This window comes from Spinacia oleracea, chromosome 3 (assembly GCF_020520425.1).
Source record: "Spinacia oleracea cultivar Varoflay chromosome 3, BTI_SOV_V1, whole genome shotgun sequence".
Taxonomy (NCBI): domain Eukaryota; kingdom Viridiplantae; phylum Streptophyta; class Magnoliopsida; order Caryophyllales; family Amaranthaceae; genus Spinacia; species Spinacia oleracea.
In genome coordinates, this window is record NC_079489.1 from 109,905,094 (window position 1) to 109,924,916 (window position 19,823).

Genomic DNA, 19,823 nt, shown 5'->3' on the forward strand with positions numbered 1-19,823 from the left:
TTGAAAATGCAAAATTGGCATTTCTGGAACGGTGAGCCCGCACCTCTTTTCGTGCGCACGCAACGGCCTCTGTAGCTGAGTTATGATATTGCCATTGAGCCTCACTGCGCCCCAACGCCTCAGAGGCGCGCCCCCACACCTGTTTTGGTGCGCCCGCACCGAATATGTAACTTTGGATTTCCAGTTTTCTCTCACCCATCGGTGAGCCCACACCCGATTTTGGTGCGCCCTCGAATACCCTTATTTGTGCTCCCGCATCGACATCTGGAATTCGATTTTTTTAGTTATTTTGTCCTTTTTTAGGAAAGAGTATAAATATCCTTTTCCCTTAATTTTTTGGGGATCCTATTATTGTTCTTATTTTCCAGATTTTAGAAGTTTTAGGGAGAGAAACTCTTAGTCTAGCTTTATTGATTTGATAATCCAACTCAAGTGTAGAATCTTTTGAAGCTTCAAGTAATTTCTTTCCTCTTTCATCTTTTCATTCTCATTATTGATCTTCCTTTATTTCTTGTTTTTGAATTTGTTATTGTTTTTCATTTTCATTGAATTTTAGAATTCCAAGTTTGAATGATTGTTTGATTTTTAATTTCGTTTTCAATTCAATTAGCATGATTAGTTTCCTAATTCCAACTCTTAACTTAATTTCTATTTCCATGTCTTATGAGTAGTTCCATGCTAGGGGTAGGGGTGATGCTTGGGAAGTATTTGGGGAATTAAAATGGAATTGATGATTATTTTGTGATTAAACTTGATGTGTTGGATATGATTTTCATGTTTAGCTTGAATAGTAGTTGCAAATGCTATGATGGTTAATTGATTGGAGTGTCCCTTTCCAATTTATCAAGAGATTGAGAATTGGTGAGAACATATGAGTGAACTGGTTGTTTCATGAATCATGCTAGTTTTGTAGTGACGCGAGAGCGTGCTATTGGAATTAGTTTGACATTAACCGAGAGGCGTTGAACGCTAAATTATTTGGTTTGCCCCTTGACTTCATGTCCTTGCATTATCATAGTCGTATTCTATTCGTTTTTCCCATTGAAACCGAGTTGATCCCCAATTCCCCTAGCTTGTTCCTTATTGATAATTGACTTGTTAATTATTCTAAGCTAGCTTGATTTTGTTAGACTCATTCTCACCGTTCTTTTGGGACGATTCCAAACTTGCCACTTTAATCAATATAGTCAGTTAGTTAGGTGTTCTTATAAATCTTGTTTGATTGGATGGTATTCATATAACGACACGAAAAACTCTTGTCATTGTTCATTTTTAAAAACTCAATGTTCATTTTTAGAAATTCTTACCATGATCGATATCCTATTCAAAAGTTCATTTTTCATTTTAAAAATTTTAATGTACGTTCAATTTTCAGAATTCAACAGGGATGAGAGAAAGACAAAGTCAAAGAAGAAGCGAAGTAGAAGTTGGTGAATTCAACCATACCTTGCATTTGATGGTAGAAAAGTATCGAAGAGGAGGTGTAAATGAGAACTATTAAGATGAAGACTGAGGAGAGAGAAGAAATAAAGAGGAAAGAGAACCAATATAAGAAGAAAAAGATTCATGAATGTTCATATTATTTTATTTGTTTATTTTCGGAATGACAATTTTCACCCGAAATTTAGCATAGTGATGGAAACTTGTGTGCACTAGAGTTTCGGATATTAATTAATACTCCCTCCGTATTTAAAAAATGATACACAGTTTTAGGAGAGTGATTTGAATTTATTAAAGTAAGATGAAAGTGGGTGAATTATTTATTATGATGTGAGTAAGTGTGGGGACCACAAGAAAGAGAGAAATATTAATATAATGGAAGTGGGACCAAAATATGTCAAAAAATGAAAGTTTATCTCTTTTTAAAATACAACCGTTTAAGGAAAGTATATCTCTTTTTAAAATACAGAGGTAGTATTACTTAATTAGTGTAAATTATTATTTCACTAAAGCGAAATATTCCCTCCGTTCTTAAATATTAGTCTTGTTTTGACTTTTCAACTTGTTTCAACTCAATATTTAAACGGAAATATCTCCAAATACGTATGTTAGAAAAATATAAAAATTTGACATTGTTATACTACACATTAAGTCGAACAAAATAAGATCTCACATGAATATGTTTTGAAGTATGTATTGGAAAGAATTAGATGATTCTCTTCAATTGTGAATAGTGTCAAGATTCCAAAAGAGACTAATATTTGGGAACAGAGGGAATATTAAGGATATTTATTTCTATTGTTCATTCTCTCAGTACATCTGTTCATTTTTTTTTTTGTCATCATGTTCAATTTCAACTGATTCACGATGTCGTTTTAGTTCATATACAGCCAGCTCTATCTAGGGTCAAAATACACATATTCCTATATAAAATGAAAGATTCTCAATATAAAGCATAAAACACAACCTTTTATTTGAAATATAATACTCGCATAATATAACACAAAATATTATTGTGACACCCGTGAATGCCTATTGCCTAATGCTAGTTTGGGGATTATATTTGTAAACAAATCACAATTTGTTCAAATTAAATATCACAAAGAAACAAAAAAACTACTTGTATAAAATGTCATGAACAAACTTAAGTTTAGCATGTGAACCATACAATTTGCTCATGCCAAGATTGCCAACCTCCAAATTCACCCACAGTCCACAGACGGAAGTAATTGTAAGTAGTAACAGAGCACGTGAACCCCAAATATTAGTCACAAGACTACTCACTATTTCAGCTTCTTGTACATTACATCCAAAACAAATTAATCACTAGTTCACTACCTTCTTCAACAACATTATTTTTCGCCTTGCCCACACCATAAGTCCATAACTGTTATGGCACACCTGGTATTTTAAACTGTTACCAAAATGACCATTTTACAAACGCAACTCAAAGCTTTAAAACATCGACTTAAATGGTAAATTAGATACGAGAAGAGGACTTGGTGTATAAGTATCAGATAATGTGCACCTGTGTTTACCAGCCAAAGTAATCAACACCCTCACTTTCTACTACAACACTGAAGAAACAAATTTAGACTACAGAAAAACACAGTAGCATCTATACAAAACACACACAGACACACACACAGAGACAAAGAGAGAGAAAGAGACAGAGAGCTCAATGAAGAAAAAAGGGTGTGAGATTGAAGCAGTAGGCATTACCTACAAAATCTACAGCCATAACAATGAAAACCCATTCAGCATCTTCAAGAGAAAGGATGATCAACTTGGTAATCAAACAACACCATCTTCTTCTGGGATGAGAACAGTGCTTAATCAGGTGACTTGCAGAGCAAAGCCATGGGAAATCCTCGCTATCGTGGGTCCCAGTGGCGCCGGGAAATCATCATTGCTTGAAATACTAGCAGGAAAGCTCACCCCACATTCTGGCTCAATTCTCATAAACAGCAATGCCATTGAAACGGCCAACTTTAACAAGATTTCAGGGTATGTTACTCAAAAGGACATGCTCTTCCCACTCCTTACTGTGGAGGAAACACTTTTGTTTAGTGCAAAATTGAGGCTGAAACTCCCACCATCGGAATTAACTTCCAGGGTGAAATCCCTAATGCAAGAGCTAGGACTAGATCATGTGGCAAACACCCGGGTGGGAAATGATGGAATACGTGGAATCTCCGGTGGGGAACGAAGGAGAGTCTCTATTGGTGTTGATGTGATCCATGACCCAAAAGTGCTAATCCTGGATGAACCCACATCAGGGTTAGACAGTACCTCAGCATTGCAGATCATTGACATGTTGAAAAATATGGCGGAAACAAGGGGTCGAACCATCATTTTGAGTATCCATCAACCTGGTTTTCGCATTGTGAAGCTCTTTAATTCCATCCTCTTATTAGCAAATGGGACAGTTCTGCACCATGGCACAGTTGACCAGCTTGGGTCTAAACTCGGACAGATGGGTCTCGAACTCCTACCTCATTGCAACGTTGTAGAGTTTGCAATTGATTACCTGGAAACAATCCAACAACAACAACAACAACAACAAGAAAACTCAGCTTTATCATTGCAACAAGCAGCTTCTGCTGCCCCACAGCAAAGGAGAAAGACCCTTCAACAGTTATTTCAGCAATCTAGGGTTATGGATGAAGAGAGTGCATACATGGGAGTTGAGGTTGAAACCCATAGTTTTGCAAACTCCAGGGTTGAAGAAATAATGATCCTAAGTCACAGATTTTCTAAGCTTGTTCTCAGGACAAAAGAGCTTTTTGCCTGCAGGACGCTGCAGATGCTGGTTTCAGGGCTTGTATTGGGTTCCATATTCTATGACCTTAAGCATGATTTAGAAGGAGCATTTGAAAGGGTTGGATTATTTGCATTTATCTTAACATTTTTATTGTCCTGCACCACAGAAGCATTGCCTATTTTCCTGCAGGAGAAAGAAATACTAATGAAGGAGACCTCCTCCGGGAGTTACCGAGTCTCGTCTTATGTCATTGCAAATGCCGTAGTTTACCTCCCGTTTTTGCTCATCCTAGCCATCTTGTTCACAGTTCCAGTGTATTGGTTAGTGGGGCTAAAGCCGGAGTTCTCAGCTTTCGCACACTTCTTGTTGCTGATATGGTTGATTCTCTACACTGCTAATTCTGTTGTGGTGTGTTTCAGTGCACTGGTGCCAAATTTTATAGTAGGAAACTCGGTCATTTCTGGAGTGATGGGGTCATTTTTTCTGTTCTCTGGCTACTTTATATCCAAGAAAGATATACCAAGATATTGGATTGGGATGCATTATGTGTCCTTGTTTAAGTACCCTTATGAAGGGTTCCTGATCAACGAGTTTTCCGGGTCAAAAGTGTGTTTGGAGAGCATGTTTGGGATGTGTGCGATGACTGGGAAGGATGTTCTTAAGGAAGAAGGCTTGGGAGAGGAGAATAGGTGGAGGAATGTGTTAATCACTGTGGGCTTCATTTTGATGTACAGGTTCATATCTTATGTCGTTCTCAGATGTAAATGCTCCAAAAGGACTTTCAAGGATGCCCTCATTTGAACATGGTAATCTCTTCACCTCTTTGTTTTTCTATACACAAACACTCCTTACATTCAGCAAAGCCATAATTGTGTCCACTTTTCACAGGGCATATTATTAGATGGTTTTTTATTTGATGGGAAATTATTATTTAAGTGATATACTCGTAAATCGTAGTAACAAACTAACAATATGTAGGGATGGAAACAAGAGGGGTGGACCATTCTTTAATCACATTGTTGCACTTAATAGGTTTAATAACTCTAATTGACAGAACACTATAAAAGAGTTCACATTGTATATTAGCATTCACAACTTATGAAGAGGAAAACAGCAAGAGAGAAATAGCAATGCAGTGTCTTTTCTGTACATAACTACAAATCTGTCCCTTGGAAAATATCTAGCAAACAACAAAACAAACTGATCTATTTCATTTGGAACAAGTTTTGTTATGTTCAAGGCCTTTTTCTAACCCGACTCTCATTCAACTAATAATAGGCTTGTTGTAGGCAGTGAAGCTTCAAAATAGAACAGAGGCCAAAGGCAGGAGAAAATGTGGCTGTGAGACTCCCAGACTCGCGACCCACAGGATCACGAAAGCAAACAAATTTACAGCAACAAGTTGTCACAACCTCTCATGTGAAGACTCTACTTATTAAAGGAATCAGCTTTAATACATAGGGTAACTACTGATGCTGTGGATTTGTTTGGTTTTTGCAAGTTGATGTTCAAAAAGCTTACAGTTGCTCGGTTTTCCGGTGGTTTTCTTGGGTCGTAAACTTTGTTGCTTATTTCGTTTATCCACATTTTCCCAGTAGATTGTGTTCTGTTGATCATTTTCCCACTGAGCCAGTTAAGCTACTGGTATCAGGAACTTATTTATCCAAACTACTCCTTGTGATCATACTGTAAAAATAATTATACTACATCACACTGCTCTTAACTTCTTACTAATATTTTTACGGTCCCCTACTCTGTGCTTATCCAGATCCACGTCAGATAGCCCAAGTTGGTTATTGTACTAATCAGTACTGAAAAGTACCTAATGGTCCTAATGACAGAAGAAATTCATGTTTTCAAGAACTTTGTACTTCATATGCATTACATTAGCTTACTTTATTTTATTTTTTTATTTTTGTATTCAATCAGCCACTGCAGAATTGCAGATTCTTCCATTAGTTTAAGCACTTGATTTTGTCGGTAGTTGTAGTGAGTTGTAACCTTTCAATAGACATCAATCTAATACCTAAAACTACTTCCCAACCAGCCTCCCACCAAGAACCTTCACCGTGCAATCGGTACATAGAAAATTACCGTCTCCTGACTCCCACCCATTGAGCCAATATGCTCCACAGAGACTACGAAAATATGGCCCTAATTTCTGCTACTTTCTTCTAATATTCTTCATAGCTAAATGAGGGTTCACATGCAAGGAAAAATTTGTGGCTCATAAGTCATAACTTGATTTTAGTTTGTCTTCTTCGAAATATTTTGACAACTTCGTCACAGATTAAAATCAACCTTTGTCCTCATACATTAAGAGCCACAAATGTTGTTTTTCCCTGCAGTAGGTAAGAAATCCAGGGCCCACTAAAAGTTTGGGACTTTGGGAACACTAGTATTGGTATTCTCTAAAGGGGTACTCGTCCTCATAATTTCATGAATATCATCACATAAGTAAATCAACATATTCTGCAGAGTAATAAGAATAGATGAACAAAACAAAACTATCAAAATACTGTTTACAACACTTGCTTATTTAGATCAGAGACTAAACGCGACTAATCATGGAATCGGTCCAATCATTGATCAATCACTGTTAATTCTAATCCTTCGTGCATGCTATGCAAATACAACAATGCATTGATTTCAACTGGATACGAAGTACTCCGTGTATAACTAGATATACCTCTAAAAATTATCAAGAAACAACAATATGAAAACCCTTTTCTAATGAGAAGCAACAACATTTAACAGGAAGAACCAGTCTAGCAGATGACATCATGACATAATTATGAGTAGGGAAACATATTCTGGACATCAAATGATAAAGAAATGCAATGACATGCTCTTAATTTGTATATCATTCTAGAAAGATAGACATTTACCGTGGTTCAGACTTCAAAAGATAACCGCGCCTTATGCTGAACATTCGACACCCACAAATGTAGTAATCTGCAATCATATAATTCCGTGTAACTGAGTAGGCAATAGCATTTGCAGTATTCTTTATTCCCCACCCCCTGGCAGTAAATATAATTATCATTCATAAACAACCATATTTTGTCTACTATATTAGCATATGCAGTGGTTAAATTGCTTCTATCACATAAAATTCACTTCCTAACATTCCCCGTAATAGAAACGGTCAAATTGTATGGAATTACTATAAGATAAAAATAATTGTAGATAAAGCAGCAGAAACAAAATTTCAAAATAATATAGCAAATACAGGCAGGATATCCTTAATTAGCTCTATGATTAATGAGTACGTTACCAATCACACCTTTGATACAACCATACAACGATTTTACCTAACATAGCTCATGCACATTGCATATGAACTGCATTGTAAAACTGGTTCTTGTACATCCCCATTCACCTGAATAGCTCATATTTATACAACTCTAGTTGACTAACCAATTATGATGCTCATTCTGCCTTTGCAAAATTTCACAAAAACCAATAACCATCAGATTACTACTACGAAAGAACAATGTAATACACGTTGATGTTGAGCAACTAGGGGCATAATTTCTGAAACAATTTCTTCCTAAGACAACAGAACAGATAGGAGGAGGAGAAACTCTGTCCTCTAACCGATACAAACTCCAAAGTCCAGTTTCAATTAATTAAAGAAATGACAACCAGAAGATGCTGAATCCTTAACAGGCAAGCTAAGCACAGCTCTTCTAAAACTAATAAATTTGGTTTCGTTGACATATCTTGATATTTAATTTACTAAAACGGATACAGTTCTTGGGGAAAAAATCCGGATAAGCGTCTGTTTACTTCCCAAAGAAAATCCACTCCGTTCTATTCTAACTTTCCACTTCCCTGGTATCCCAATGAAAACTGTTACTACGTATTAAAACTACTGAGCATACATAGTTCACTTAAAATTCCTAATAGAATAGAACAAAGGGCTAGAACTATAAAGCTCATATACATCTAGATCAACCATTTAGCAGTTTGTTCATAAAATAAGGATGTGAAGTAGGCATAGAAGATATAAGTGACTAACGATAGGAAGAAACATGTAATAGGTTCAAAATACTTGGAACGACAAAGCAAAATAAACAAAAATTACCAGATTATTTAGTTTCCAGCATAGAGATGCATCAAATTACTTAACCACAAGCTACAAAATTGTTAGCAATGGAAGCAAATTACAAGAGGCTCACCCAAAGCCAGCCACTAGTTATATTTCCATTGAATGATACGGATATCTTCCTCATCAATCTCTGAATCATTAAAGTCAGGGACATATCCCGCTAGTTTGATATGATTTGTAAGATTTTTCAACACAAAGTAAATCTCTTTTTTCTGCAGGTGGCTTTTGTCTTTCACCATAAACACATGTACATGGCTCTGTATCTCAATCCAGCTACAGCCAGGCTGCTTAATAACTCCCTTCTGCATCATAAGCTTCCTAACCCTAGTAACATCTGTCCATTGTCCAAGTTCTGCATACATGTTTGAGAGAAGAACATAAGGACCAGAATTAGTAGGATCAATTTCCAATAGCTTCTCTGCCACGTACTTCCCCATGTCAACATTGCAATGAACCTTGCAAGCAGAAAGCAGAGAAGCCCAGACAACGTTATCAGGCTGCATTGGCATAGTCTCGATTAAATTTTTTGCTTCATCGAAGCAACCAGCTCGACCAAGTAGATCAACCATACATGTATAGTGGTCCTTCCATGGTTCTAAACCATTCAACTTGAACATCCAGTGGAAATAATGGCGACCCTCTTCCACCAGACCAGCATGACTACAAGCACACAGAACTCCGATCATTGTTATGTGATCAGGTACCTCCCCAGATATTATCATCCTCTTGAACATCTCAAGAGCTTTAATTTCATGTCCGTTCTGAGCATAACCTACAATGATTGAATTCCATGAAACATTATCTCTTTCCACCATATACTTGAAGACCCTCAATGCATCTTCAACTGACCCACATTTCATGTACAAGTCTATTAGGGCATTCCCCACAAATATGTCACTTTCTGGTCTAGAGCGAAAGACAAATCCATGTTTCAACAAATGTACATGAGCCTGCATGCCAAGATGCAGATCTGCAAGATTTGCACAAGCATTGAGGAGATTCCCAAAAGTATAATGAGTGGGAAAAACAGACTCCCTCTTTAACAGCCTAAACAAGCTTAATGCCTTTTCATTTTCTCCATTTTGTGCGTAACCTGCCATAAGTGCATTCCAGGATACAATGTTTTTATCCATCATATTCATAAACAAAATGTTGGCAGTCTCCACACTAGCTGATTTCGCATAACCACTGACCATAGTTGTCTCAGAAATCACATTTCTTGATGGCATATTTTGAAAGATGAATCTGGCTTCATTAATTCTACCACATTTTGCATACATATCAACCAATGCATTACTTAAGATTAGGTCATTCCTGTACTTATCCTTTTTCACAACCGAAGCATGAATTTGCATACCTTCTCTAACTAACGTTAACGTTGCACAAGCACTAACAACACTAGCCAGTGTAACTTCATCCGTGTCCACCCCATTATCCATCATATTTGCAAACACCTCAACAGCTTCGCCCACAGGACCATTTTGTTCATAACATGTAATCAAACTATTCCATGTCACTCGGTTCCTTTCAACCATCCCATCAAAAACCATCCGAGCACATTCCACTGCACCACATTTAGCATACATATCAACAAGAGCAGACCCCATATACACATCCTTAAAAAATGGGGACTTTAACATCAAGCCATGAACTTGAGCCCCCATCTCCAAATCTACTAACCCGGCACAAGCACTGACAACACTGCCAAATGAATACTGATTCAGCACAAAACCCTCTCTATGCATCCCCGCGAAATATTCGACTGCCTCTTCAAACCGATCATGCTGAGCAAACCCAGAAACCATAGAATTCCAAGAGCACTGATCACGCTCAGGAATACCCAAAAAGACATCAGCAGCTTCGTCGAGAAAACCCCATCTCGTCAAAGCACTTAATAATGAGTTGTAAGTGAAAATATTTCTGTGATGCATTTTATCAAACACTTTACGTGCATCCTCAACAAACCCACATTTGCCATACATATCCACCAGCCTATTCTGGATAAAAATCTCGGACGCAAACTGGGATTGGAGAATACGGGCATGAACACAACGGCCATGGTCCACCGAGTTCGATTTGATGCACCAATCCAATAACTTAGCAAAGGGTGATGAATTTGTGAAACAAAATGTTTCGAAATCTTGTTTGAACAGCAAATTTCTTGCCATCCCATAATTTAAATGTTGAAAAATGGTTTTACAGTTGGTGATATTTGATAATGTGCTGCGTTACTTCAGAATGACGCATCCTTCAGTTATTAATCTTGACGCTCCAACTCTGCAAGTTGAGCTTCGGGGGAGTTCGCAAATTCACCACATGTAAAGTGCATCCGGGTGCGGAAGAACCACCGATAAAATAAATAAACCTTTAAACGTAAGGTGATCTACGAATTTTTATGGTCAATTTGGCAAGAGATTGATTTGTTGAATGAGAAACCTATATACATTTAGAATAAAATTATCAAGGAAGATACAATGATACATCATCAAACATGTCCAAAATGCATCAAGATGAGTTATACAAATGTCGATTTAAGGTGACAACAACAAGAGTAAGCCCTCAGTCTTAAGCACTAACTAAAACATCATTGGTAAAATACAACAAAGTAAAAGTACAAATATACAAACAATTTAGTTCCCATAAGTATTGAGTATTTGCTATGTAAGAGTATTAAACTTTATGACTTCCAAGTCTACAAGGAATGTATAGCCTTGAGTTTTTGAATTGCTTGTTTGATTCTGTTTGAAGGTTCTTCATACAAAAAAGCCGGATTATCAAATTCAGAAGCACGGCTAGGATCCCCAAGGAGAGCGCGGAATGTATCGGCTACTGAATAGGAGAGTGATTTGAGATTGTATCCCCCTTCCAAGAAGAACACACAACGCCCTCCACACAATTCTTTTGCTAGCTGTTTTATACCAGCAGAAAGCATGTAGTATGTTCCTGTTGTGAGTTGAAGACTTGCTAAATGATCCAACACATGTCCGTCATACCTGCATACAAATCAAACAAGACATAGAAATGACATTACAATATACACTTAGAAAGTTTTACTTCGCACCAATTGTTTAACATAAGGTGCTAGAGGCTCTTTTCTCTTCACCTTATTTTTATTGCTTATTGAACTACACCAGAAAAATCAGACCAGACCGGAAAAAAAAGAAAAAAAATAACACTCACAAGAAACAATCAGACCAGACCAGCCCATACCAAAAACTAGATAGATCAGACCAGGTAAAGAAAACAACGCCAAATCTGTCAAGTATAATATAAAAGGCTGCTTAAAGTCCGCTTACCCAGCAGATACAAGGATTATATCTGGCTTGAATCTTTGAGCAGATGGAACAATAACTTCATCGAACACAGTTCTCATAGCAACATCTCCAGATCCTCCGGGCAATGGCAAATTTAAGGAAGTTCCTTCTCCTTGGCCACTGCCTACCTCATGAATCTTGCCTGTGCCTGGGTAGCTCCCTTCCTATGGTGAAATTTGATTCAAGTAAACATAACTGATCAATTAGATGGAAGGATTGGCGGCCTGCCAGCCTCGTATAAACACTTGACTAAGAAACTTTCAGGGTCATGTTCAAAATTCAACTATTTATTTGATGAAATATCTTTTATATAGACTCAACCACCAAATTAATTCCAATAAAAGCAGTTCAACAATTTATATATGATAGCTTTAGCAACAAATGTACATGAGTACATAATCAAAAAGATGGTTGCCAACTGTGTCATGAGGAGCAGTAAATGAAAGGCGACATTAAAAAAGCTGAAGCCTTGCCTTCCGAAGCACAACATTCTTTAAAACACACTGGTTAAATTCTTTTATGGAGCCTTACATGGAGTTAGACAGCCAGCAAGTTATTTAACGCCATAGATTATAGTAACAATTTAAAGAATAGGTGAGATGAAAGGAAAGGAGAACAGAGGTGGAAAACTGATGATCTATGGGACAAGCAACTTTGGCGAAACCAATCATCAGTATCATTACCACATAGCCTCAAAGGATAGGGGGAGGGAGGTCGAACGTATGCAACCTTACCCCTGCAAATGCAGAGAGGTTTCCAATTGACCCAAAAGCAATAACGGGACGACCATTTTCTACTTCATGGAAAGGAAGCGAAGAGGTTTAATTCAAGAGCCATTTTGATTTAGTCTATTACATCCCACAGCCAAAAGAACAAATGAATTTTTGGCTCCATCAGAAATGAACATCAAGTAAAAATTAAGATTCCGGTACATCAAGTAAAATTTCCCAAAACAACGATCTTTCACAGATGTAACCAGGAAGCTACATCTGTGAAGGCCCAGACGGGCGGTGATGTAACTTAAATACAGACTTTCGTACTAGGGAAAAAGAGCCTACAACCAACCAACATATGATTTCTGTCAACAATGTCTTATTCCTTTTTCCGATTCCTTATATCTTTCAACCTAAAAGTGCATAGGACTACTACAGGATGCACGTCTGCCCCTGAGAAGTTGCTGTTAGTTCACAACACTCTACTAGGTTTATTATCCCGTTCCATTTCCAATTATGTAAAATAATGGGGTAAGAGCATATCACTACGCCTAACTTTGTCAACAGAAAGCAAGTGAAATGTTATACAAGCGAAAAAGCTAAAAATGAGCTGAATTCATTTTGCTTTGCAAAACAATTAAAGCAGGAAGGGAGGTTCACCTGATGGGTTGATAGGAAGTATATATCTGGGTCCTCATAAAACGCATCATGTGTGCCATTTCCATGATGAACATCAAAATCAATGATGAAAACACGGTTTAATCCATGCACTCGCTGAGCATAACGAGCAGCAACAGCAATGTTTCCGAAAACACAAAAGCCCATAGGCCCCGTTGGAACAGCATGGTGACCAGGAGGCCTTATCAAAGCAAATCCAGACGGAGGCTCTGGAGACTTTTTGGACGCAGCAACCTAAATGTCCTGATAATAGTTCAGTCAGTTAACCAATTGACAGCTTTCTGTTTAGATAGAAAGAAGCTTCATAGCTAGCATGGAGTATTAAAAAATAAAAAGACCATGAATTATATCAAACTCTCATCATAAGTTGAGTCATAAACGTGGTAGATATTTCTTGCCCACAGAAAAATAATCTGACTGGGAGGGCAGAGTGGTTTGTAAAAAAATTGGTCCCCATGGTCATAAGCTCATAACCCCTAGGATTTTGTCTGACACCACACAAAAACTCTCACACACTAACAATGAAATAGCTGGGATCTCACCACAGCATCAACAACAGCTAGTCCTGCTCCAGCCGCAAGCAATGAGTCTCGAAATGTCTGCAAAACAGTAAAATGTTGTAAAAAATGCAAGCCACTTCTACAATATTTGGGCGACTAGCTGATAAAATAGTAATTGGGCACCTACTATTATTTTGCATAACGTATCTTACTCTTCTCCAACATTTCCCTGTTCTTTCACATTATTCATTGTAGAAACTAGTAAGGGTTTGACTGTTTATGACATAAAAGCACAGCAAAGTTTTGAACCAGGACAACAGTGGAAATTATCTGTCAATTGGGCAATAATATTAAAAAACAAACAAAAAGTAGAATAAGCCCGGTAGTCTTACGGAGGCAGTGGCATATGTTGGTCCAGACCCCTCAATGAAAAGTATGCCTTGTTCTGAAGCCTTATCCATCGCCTACAAAATAAAGTTTATTGAATTAGCAAATCAAACTCCCCTATTGAACAACAGGGGGGAGATTTTGCATCGTAATTAAAAAGTGCAACTAGATGATTAGGCTTGGTTTGTTTTACTTGGTTTTGAAGCAGCAGGCTCGAAGAGTTCAAGGATTTTACCAACACTGAAGACCCTCCTAGAAGTTTCCCCAGAAAATAACATTTTGCATGTGGTAGACAATAAACATGAAGCCGCCTCCACGCGAAATGTCCTTACAGATGAGCTGGTCGAGGCCGCTTAGTATTCAGACAATGTAATGCACGTGACAAGAGGATGATGATTCGTCATCTTCTTTGATATGTGTGCAAATGTGAATTGTGATAGATGAGACGGCAAATACAAAGTGAGAGAATATCCAGAAAGGTCGTCGCAGTGAGTTACTGTGAGATGCTGAAACGTAAGAACTATACTTCAAGCTAAAAATTCTTTTAAAAAAACTGCCCTAAAGGTTTTCTCACTTTCCCAAAGTCTTCTATAACTATTCTGTTCTGCTAAACAAAAACCCTGATGCCAGATTCGCTAACTAGCCTCGGTCTGGATGTTCAAATTCTTAAAAGTCTTCACCTCATGCCTTGAGATCTCTCTCATGTTTTACATATTTTATATGATTTGATTTCCCTGTCACCTTCTTGGAGGAAAAAGAATTCAAGTTTTAAAGGTTAAAAACTCTTCCCTGGAAGAGTTGAGCCCAATTCTTTGGAATATTTCTAAGTTTTCCTGCACTGAGCCTTTTTGGTGTCTTCAAGGATAGAATTAATCAAACAATAATACTCCCTCTGCCAAATGGGTTAGCCTGAAATGAACTTCAGAATTCATTTTTGAGTTAAAGACAACAATCTACATTTTATTTCCACTCTTCTCTCATGCACATCAACCCTTTTTCTCTTTCCATTTCAAAAGTGTCTTACCTTTTATTTTCTCTCTCTAGTCTCTATCCACTTACAATGTTTTTATAATACTTCTTTTTTATTAGTCTTAATTTCCATGCCAAACCAAAGTGTAAAAGCTGAATATCATATTAGGATGGAGGAAGTGACCTTCTCACTCTCTATTTAAAGACCTCTCTAGACACCCAGCGCTGTTCTCTAATGAGAAACAGGCCTACTGTATCATCACAGGATGTTGTACAAAGACCAATTACTCCTTCACATTGCTACCAATTATGCTCACAAGCTACGTCATAAAATCACACCCCTTAGAAATAAGACATCTACATTTGGACAGATGGCGCAATATGTTAGCCTTACTCTCCCATCATCGCATGCCACCTTTCATTCAAGAAATTTTCTTACACTCGTGCCATTAAGTAAGACATTAGATACACTAGAGTAAAATTAGAAGTACAATTACGTTACACCAGCATATGTTTATCAATTTAGTACTGAAAGACTGGCAGTTTAAGGAAACAAAATTAAGCCAAAACATTTTCACAGACACAACAGCATCAACATGTTTAGAGAAGACCCTTACATCTCCTGTTATTTCTTGGGACATGTAATAAGGAGATATAATTAGGAATACACCGAGGAGTTGCCACCTATAGATCTATGGAAACAGACTATAAGTGTCTTTTCTAATACATGTAGCCATACCTCAACAGTGTAGATATTTAACTATTTAAGTCAGGAATCAGAACAAATTCTCCCACATTTTGATTGGTTATGCAAAGTTGCGGACACAAATTCTTGTCACGTAATCAAGAGAAAGAAACACGCTTAGAATTTCAGAAAGGTAAGATCTGAATATAAGGCCCGGGACAAGTTTTTATTTTATATGTTGGGGGGGCCTTCGGGCCTGGGGTTGGCCTCAAAGATGCTAAGAATATTTTACGAACATGATGAAGAAACCCGTATAGCCCGATGGCTACAAAATTAGAGCAGTTAAAATACACTGACCTTCTCAAGGCCTAATACATAGGCTCTTTCATGGACACTACTTATATCTTCCACTGATGCTGGATTAAAATGCTTGAGTTCAATAATCTCTGACCTTCGATGCTGCCAAGTACATAAATAAAAAAATATGAGTCAATAAAAGCTGGAGAGTAATAGTAATCAAAAGAGTAATAATGAAGTTTGCATATGAGTTTCCATATCTCACATCTGACTTTTATAACTTTTCTTGCTTTCAGCAACGTAGTGCAAAAACCATTCTCCATGCTTGTTCCATCCCACATGAGTGTCCCTTAAGGCATAAAGGCCCCAGCTAGAATCCTAAATATTACTTAATTTACAATTTGTCTACAAATTTGACTATGATACCCTTCATTTAGTGCCCCATTCATAAAGAAGGAAAAGAAATTTAAAGGTGCCCCATTCCAAATATTTCACGAGTTGCATCTATAAAGCTTCCATGGCTCACAAGCCACTAAAATTGTAATTGATAATTGAAAGTAGATGTGATAGTTTACAACTACTAAGTAGCTATAAAGGAGGCAAATATTACCAGCGTATACTATCAAGTACATAGACAAACCGTTTTGAAATTGTTGATTTCCAAGTTTTCAAAGAATCTCTTAAGGCCCTTAGAGCCCTCATGTCTCCAACGTTTTCAGCTAATTTCATTAGTCTCCCCCCCCCCCCCCCCCCCCCCCCCCCTCATGCAACAAGTCTTTATAATCAATAACCCATTCCTCTGAACATCCTGATTACATATCACTACACTGCCCCCATTCATATAATAGAGACGGATGTGAATATTCCAAACATGCAACATTCAATTTGAGAAATCTAATACAGAACCCTTGTGCAGAAAAAATCATGGTAAACAGGATGTAGTCTTATTGATTTTTATGTCGTGATTCTCATGAATGCAAATGCAAACATTAAGACAAAACAAAGGCTAGTTATTGGCTACCTTTGGAGTAAGCTCCAACTTTTCAAGGGTATCAACAATTGCAGGAACTCTGAGGTTAGACTCCGGATGTGACTCCTGTTTAGAAACACACCAAAGTTCTCAAATACAGACTATACGTATTGTTTAGTCAAAATACCTATAGAGTTGCAAAGTAATTAAGATTTCAGTGCAAGAATATCAACCGTAAAACACAGGATGCAAGATGCAACTCATATCAGTACTCACATTAAAACTAAAGTTTGCGGATATGGTACACCTGTGATGCCCTGATCACTTTTACATAAAACTAGCAATGCAGCTAGTTGTGAACTTAAGGAATAAAGGCCACTGATCACTTTTACATTAGGTAGCCTTATCTTAATGAAAGCACAGTAATACAATTAAGACATAATAAAAAATAAAAAAAACCTGATTATGCCCTGCGGCAGGAGCAACACTGTAGATCACTTTGGCATTAGCTAGTTGAATATCTGAATCCATAGAAGGTTCCTTCTCCACATTAGTTGAGCAAAAAACGGAACTTTTCCTCCTTGGTATCAGGTTACTTAGATATGAATGCCTTGCATGGCCAATGAAGAACCCTAGCTTAAGTGGTGCCCTCCATGTGCACAAAGAAGGTCCAAAAAAAGGCAGAATATTACCTACAGCACATGCGAACTTCCATAAGTACCGAGCAACAATAACTAATAGAATTAGGAGGAAAATGCCTGAAGAAATCGAGCTAACCATTTGGTCCATTTCCAATTTCCAACCAATATTTCAGCATGAAGTAGTAACAAATAAATTTAAACTATTGGTGAAATTGATGAATTTTGAGTGGAAGGAGCGAAAGTTTACATCTGTTATTTTTTGGTATTGCCAAAATCTATCAGTTTCTCGCTTGAGCTTTTCCTGGTTGAGTTTTCGTCACACTTAGATTCAGGATATGACTCGATTAGTGAATTAGTGTCTGCTCTCAGAAGAAACAGGTACACTAATCAATAATATTTATCAAGAGGAAACAGGTACACTAATCAATAATATTTATCATGAAGCAATTAATAAACCCCAAATGAATGAAAGGAGTGATCTCATAGTTCTTGATTTGTGAAGATGATTTATTAATAGTACTCCATTTCCATTGAGAAAAATCTAAATCTAAGACACATAATTGAAAGTTGACTCCTATATAATGCCAGCAATCAAAACAGAACCAAGTAATTGAAAGTTGAAACCCTTACATTCCAGTAACTTTCATAAACTTAAAATGTACTGGTTAATTCTCAGTGAAGGTCTAATTCTAGATACATTAAAAGTTAGCATCCAAAACCGATTTCCTTTATTATAATGACATGTGCATTTGACAACCAATAACAACGAATTTTTCAAGCAAAATTGAATATCTCCTGAAGAGACAACAACTGCATTTCACTTATTGGAGACTTTGAAATCATCAAGTTTCTCCCACACAAACCTCGATCCCCAGGAAACAGTGTTATCATCAGCCCATGAGTACAAAGACAAAATTAAGCCGGATGACATAGAACAAAATTTAAAGTCAACCCCAGGAAAATATTCGCAGTACAGCCTTACCGAGTTTCCTATTACCGGCAACACTAATACAGTATATCCAAAACTACCGAAGTTCACCTCAAGCTGAACTCTTTTTATCATACCATACACACAACTAATCACTTAATTAAACATACAATTGTCTATGCCCAGATAGTATTTGTCCGAAAATAGATCTCTCTCATCTTTAGTTTCTTTTTCCTTGCTCAAACACCAGTTTAGCAGAACCTCAGAATTTTTCTCAAATCCTATAGTTGCTGTCATTTAGTCACTGTTTCAAAGACGACAATTCTTTCCAAATACAAATTGACTAGTGAAAGACCATCAACCCAATTAGTTTTGTACTCATGAACAACCCATGTACACATATTAATTGTCACGTTGATAGTGTAATTTGAACAAATTATGCAAAAAACTAAATCCAGACTGGGGTAGTATCATTTTGTAAAAACAATCTTAAATTGATTTTAGTGTAATTTGAACCTCAGATTTTTTTTGTCAAATTCTACAGTTGCTGTCATTTACTCACTGTTTCAAAGATGATAATTCATTCAAAATACAAATTGACTAGTAAAAGACCAGCAACTCAACGAATCTTTCAAGTTCTCAACCTTTGAAAGTTTTACTTCTAAACCCACAACCCAACATATGCAATAAAGAATACAAATTTGAGCAGGAAATTTCTCAATACAACCCATTAAGATATGAAATGAATTCGTAAGGTATATAGAAGAAAGTGAAAATACCATGAGTGGACAAACGAGGAGCGAACAGGTGCAGAACTTCCATGGCCTTCCGGTAAATAAAACAGAAGGATTGAATTTTCTTAAATTTTTAAGATATTGTCATATTTTAAGGAGAGGTTCCGAGTTAATTTGAACAATTTCTTTACAAATCGATAAAACAAAAATTATTCTCATTTTCATTGGATAAAAATAGGATAAAATGTTTTTTACCATCTATAAAAATTAAAAAATTATTTTTTATCACCTAAAAAACTAAAACTTGTATTTTATCATCTAATAAAATTTTAAAATACCACCTGAAAAATAGATGAAAATGTTATGTGGGATGCCATAATAACGGTAATATTTCTGATATGTTCTCTTCTTCCACTATTTCGTGTATTTAACGCTCTTCTCTTCCTCCGCTTTCATATTTTCCATGAATTTACATAAGTTTTCTTCACTATTGATTCATAAAATTAACAAAATGTAATGAAAATAAAGAGAGAAGGGTGAAAGAGTTAAGACCACTCTCACTAGTGGGGAAAAAAAACACACCACTATCTCTCTACCACTTTCTTACTCCTCCACATCATTTTTCTCACATACAAATTTTACTACAACAAACTCATCCCACTAATTAGCTAAAAAAAACTCTTCATCAC

The 19,823-nt window shown here is 36.8% G+C and overlaps 3 protein-coding genes across 7 annotated transcripts; 1 reads left to right on the forward strand and 2 right to left on the reverse strand.

Annotated features, from left to right (window-relative positions):
- Window positions 1-2,389: 2,389 nt before the first annotated feature.
- On the reverse strand, window positions 2,390-10,643 carry LOC110800748 (pentatricopeptide repeat-containing protein At2g13600). Of its 2 annotated transcripts, none has more exons than XM_022006068.2 (3): window positions 8,389-10,643; window positions 7,093-7,159; window positions 2,390-3,970 (listed from the first exon to the last, which is right to left on the reverse strand). In XM_022006068.2, exon 1 carries the CDS (start codon window positions 10,484-10,486, stop codon window positions 8,402-8,404), a length of 2,085 nt encoding a protein of 694 aa, XP_021861760.1. In that variant the 5' UTR covers window positions 10,487-10,643; the 3' UTR covers window positions 2,390-3,970; window positions 7,093-7,159; window positions 8,389-8,401. The 2 variants fall into 2 exon arrangements, with proteins under 2 accessions (XP_021861760.1, XP_056696632.1); XM_056840654.1 differs by having other exon boundaries at window positions 8,295-10,643.
- LOC110800749 (ABC transporter G family member 5) lies at window positions 3,122-5,934 on the forward strand. Of its 3 annotated transcripts, XM_056840655.1 has the most exons (3): window positions 3,122-4,524; window positions 4,624-5,010; window positions 5,483-5,934. In XM_056840655.1, exons 1-2 carry the CDS (start codon window positions 3,122-3,124, stop codon window positions 5,003-5,005), a joined length of 1,785 nt encoding a protein of 594 aa, XP_056696633.1. In that variant the 3' UTR covers window positions 5,006-5,010; window positions 5,483-5,934. The 3 variants fall into 3 exon arrangements, with proteins under 3 accessions (XP_056696633.1, XP_021861761.1, XP_021861763.1); XM_022006069.2 differs by having other exon boundaries at window positions 3,122-5,010; XM_022006071.2 differs by having other exon boundaries at window positions 3,122-5,010; window positions 5,494-5,934.
- A 132-nt stretch (window positions 10,644-10,775) lies between the features above and the next one.
- LOC110800750 (histone deacetylase 14, chloroplastic) lies at window positions 10,776-19,320 on the reverse strand. 2 transcript variants are annotated; one of them, XM_056840656.1, is made up of 10 exons: window positions 19,180-19,320; window positions 17,720-17,831; window positions 17,291-17,523; window positions 16,883-16,957; window positions 15,922-16,023; window positions 13,916-13,987; window positions 13,566-13,622; window positions 13,006-13,257; window positions 11,615-11,796; window positions 10,776-11,311 (listed from the first exon to the last, which is right to left on the reverse strand). In XM_056840656.1, exons 3-10 carry the CDS (start codon window positions 17,360-17,362, stop codon window positions 11,011-11,013), a joined length of 1,113 nt encoding a protein of 370 aa, XP_056696634.1. In that variant the 5' UTR covers window positions 17,363-17,523; window positions 17,720-17,831; window positions 19,180-19,320; the 3' UTR covers window positions 10,776-11,010. The 2 variants fall into 2 exon arrangements, with proteins under 2 accessions (XP_056696634.1, XP_021861764.1); XM_022006072.2 differs by lacking the exon at window positions 17,720-17,831 and having other exon boundaries at window positions 19,180-19,313.
- Window positions 19,321-19,823: the final 503 nt, after the last annotated feature.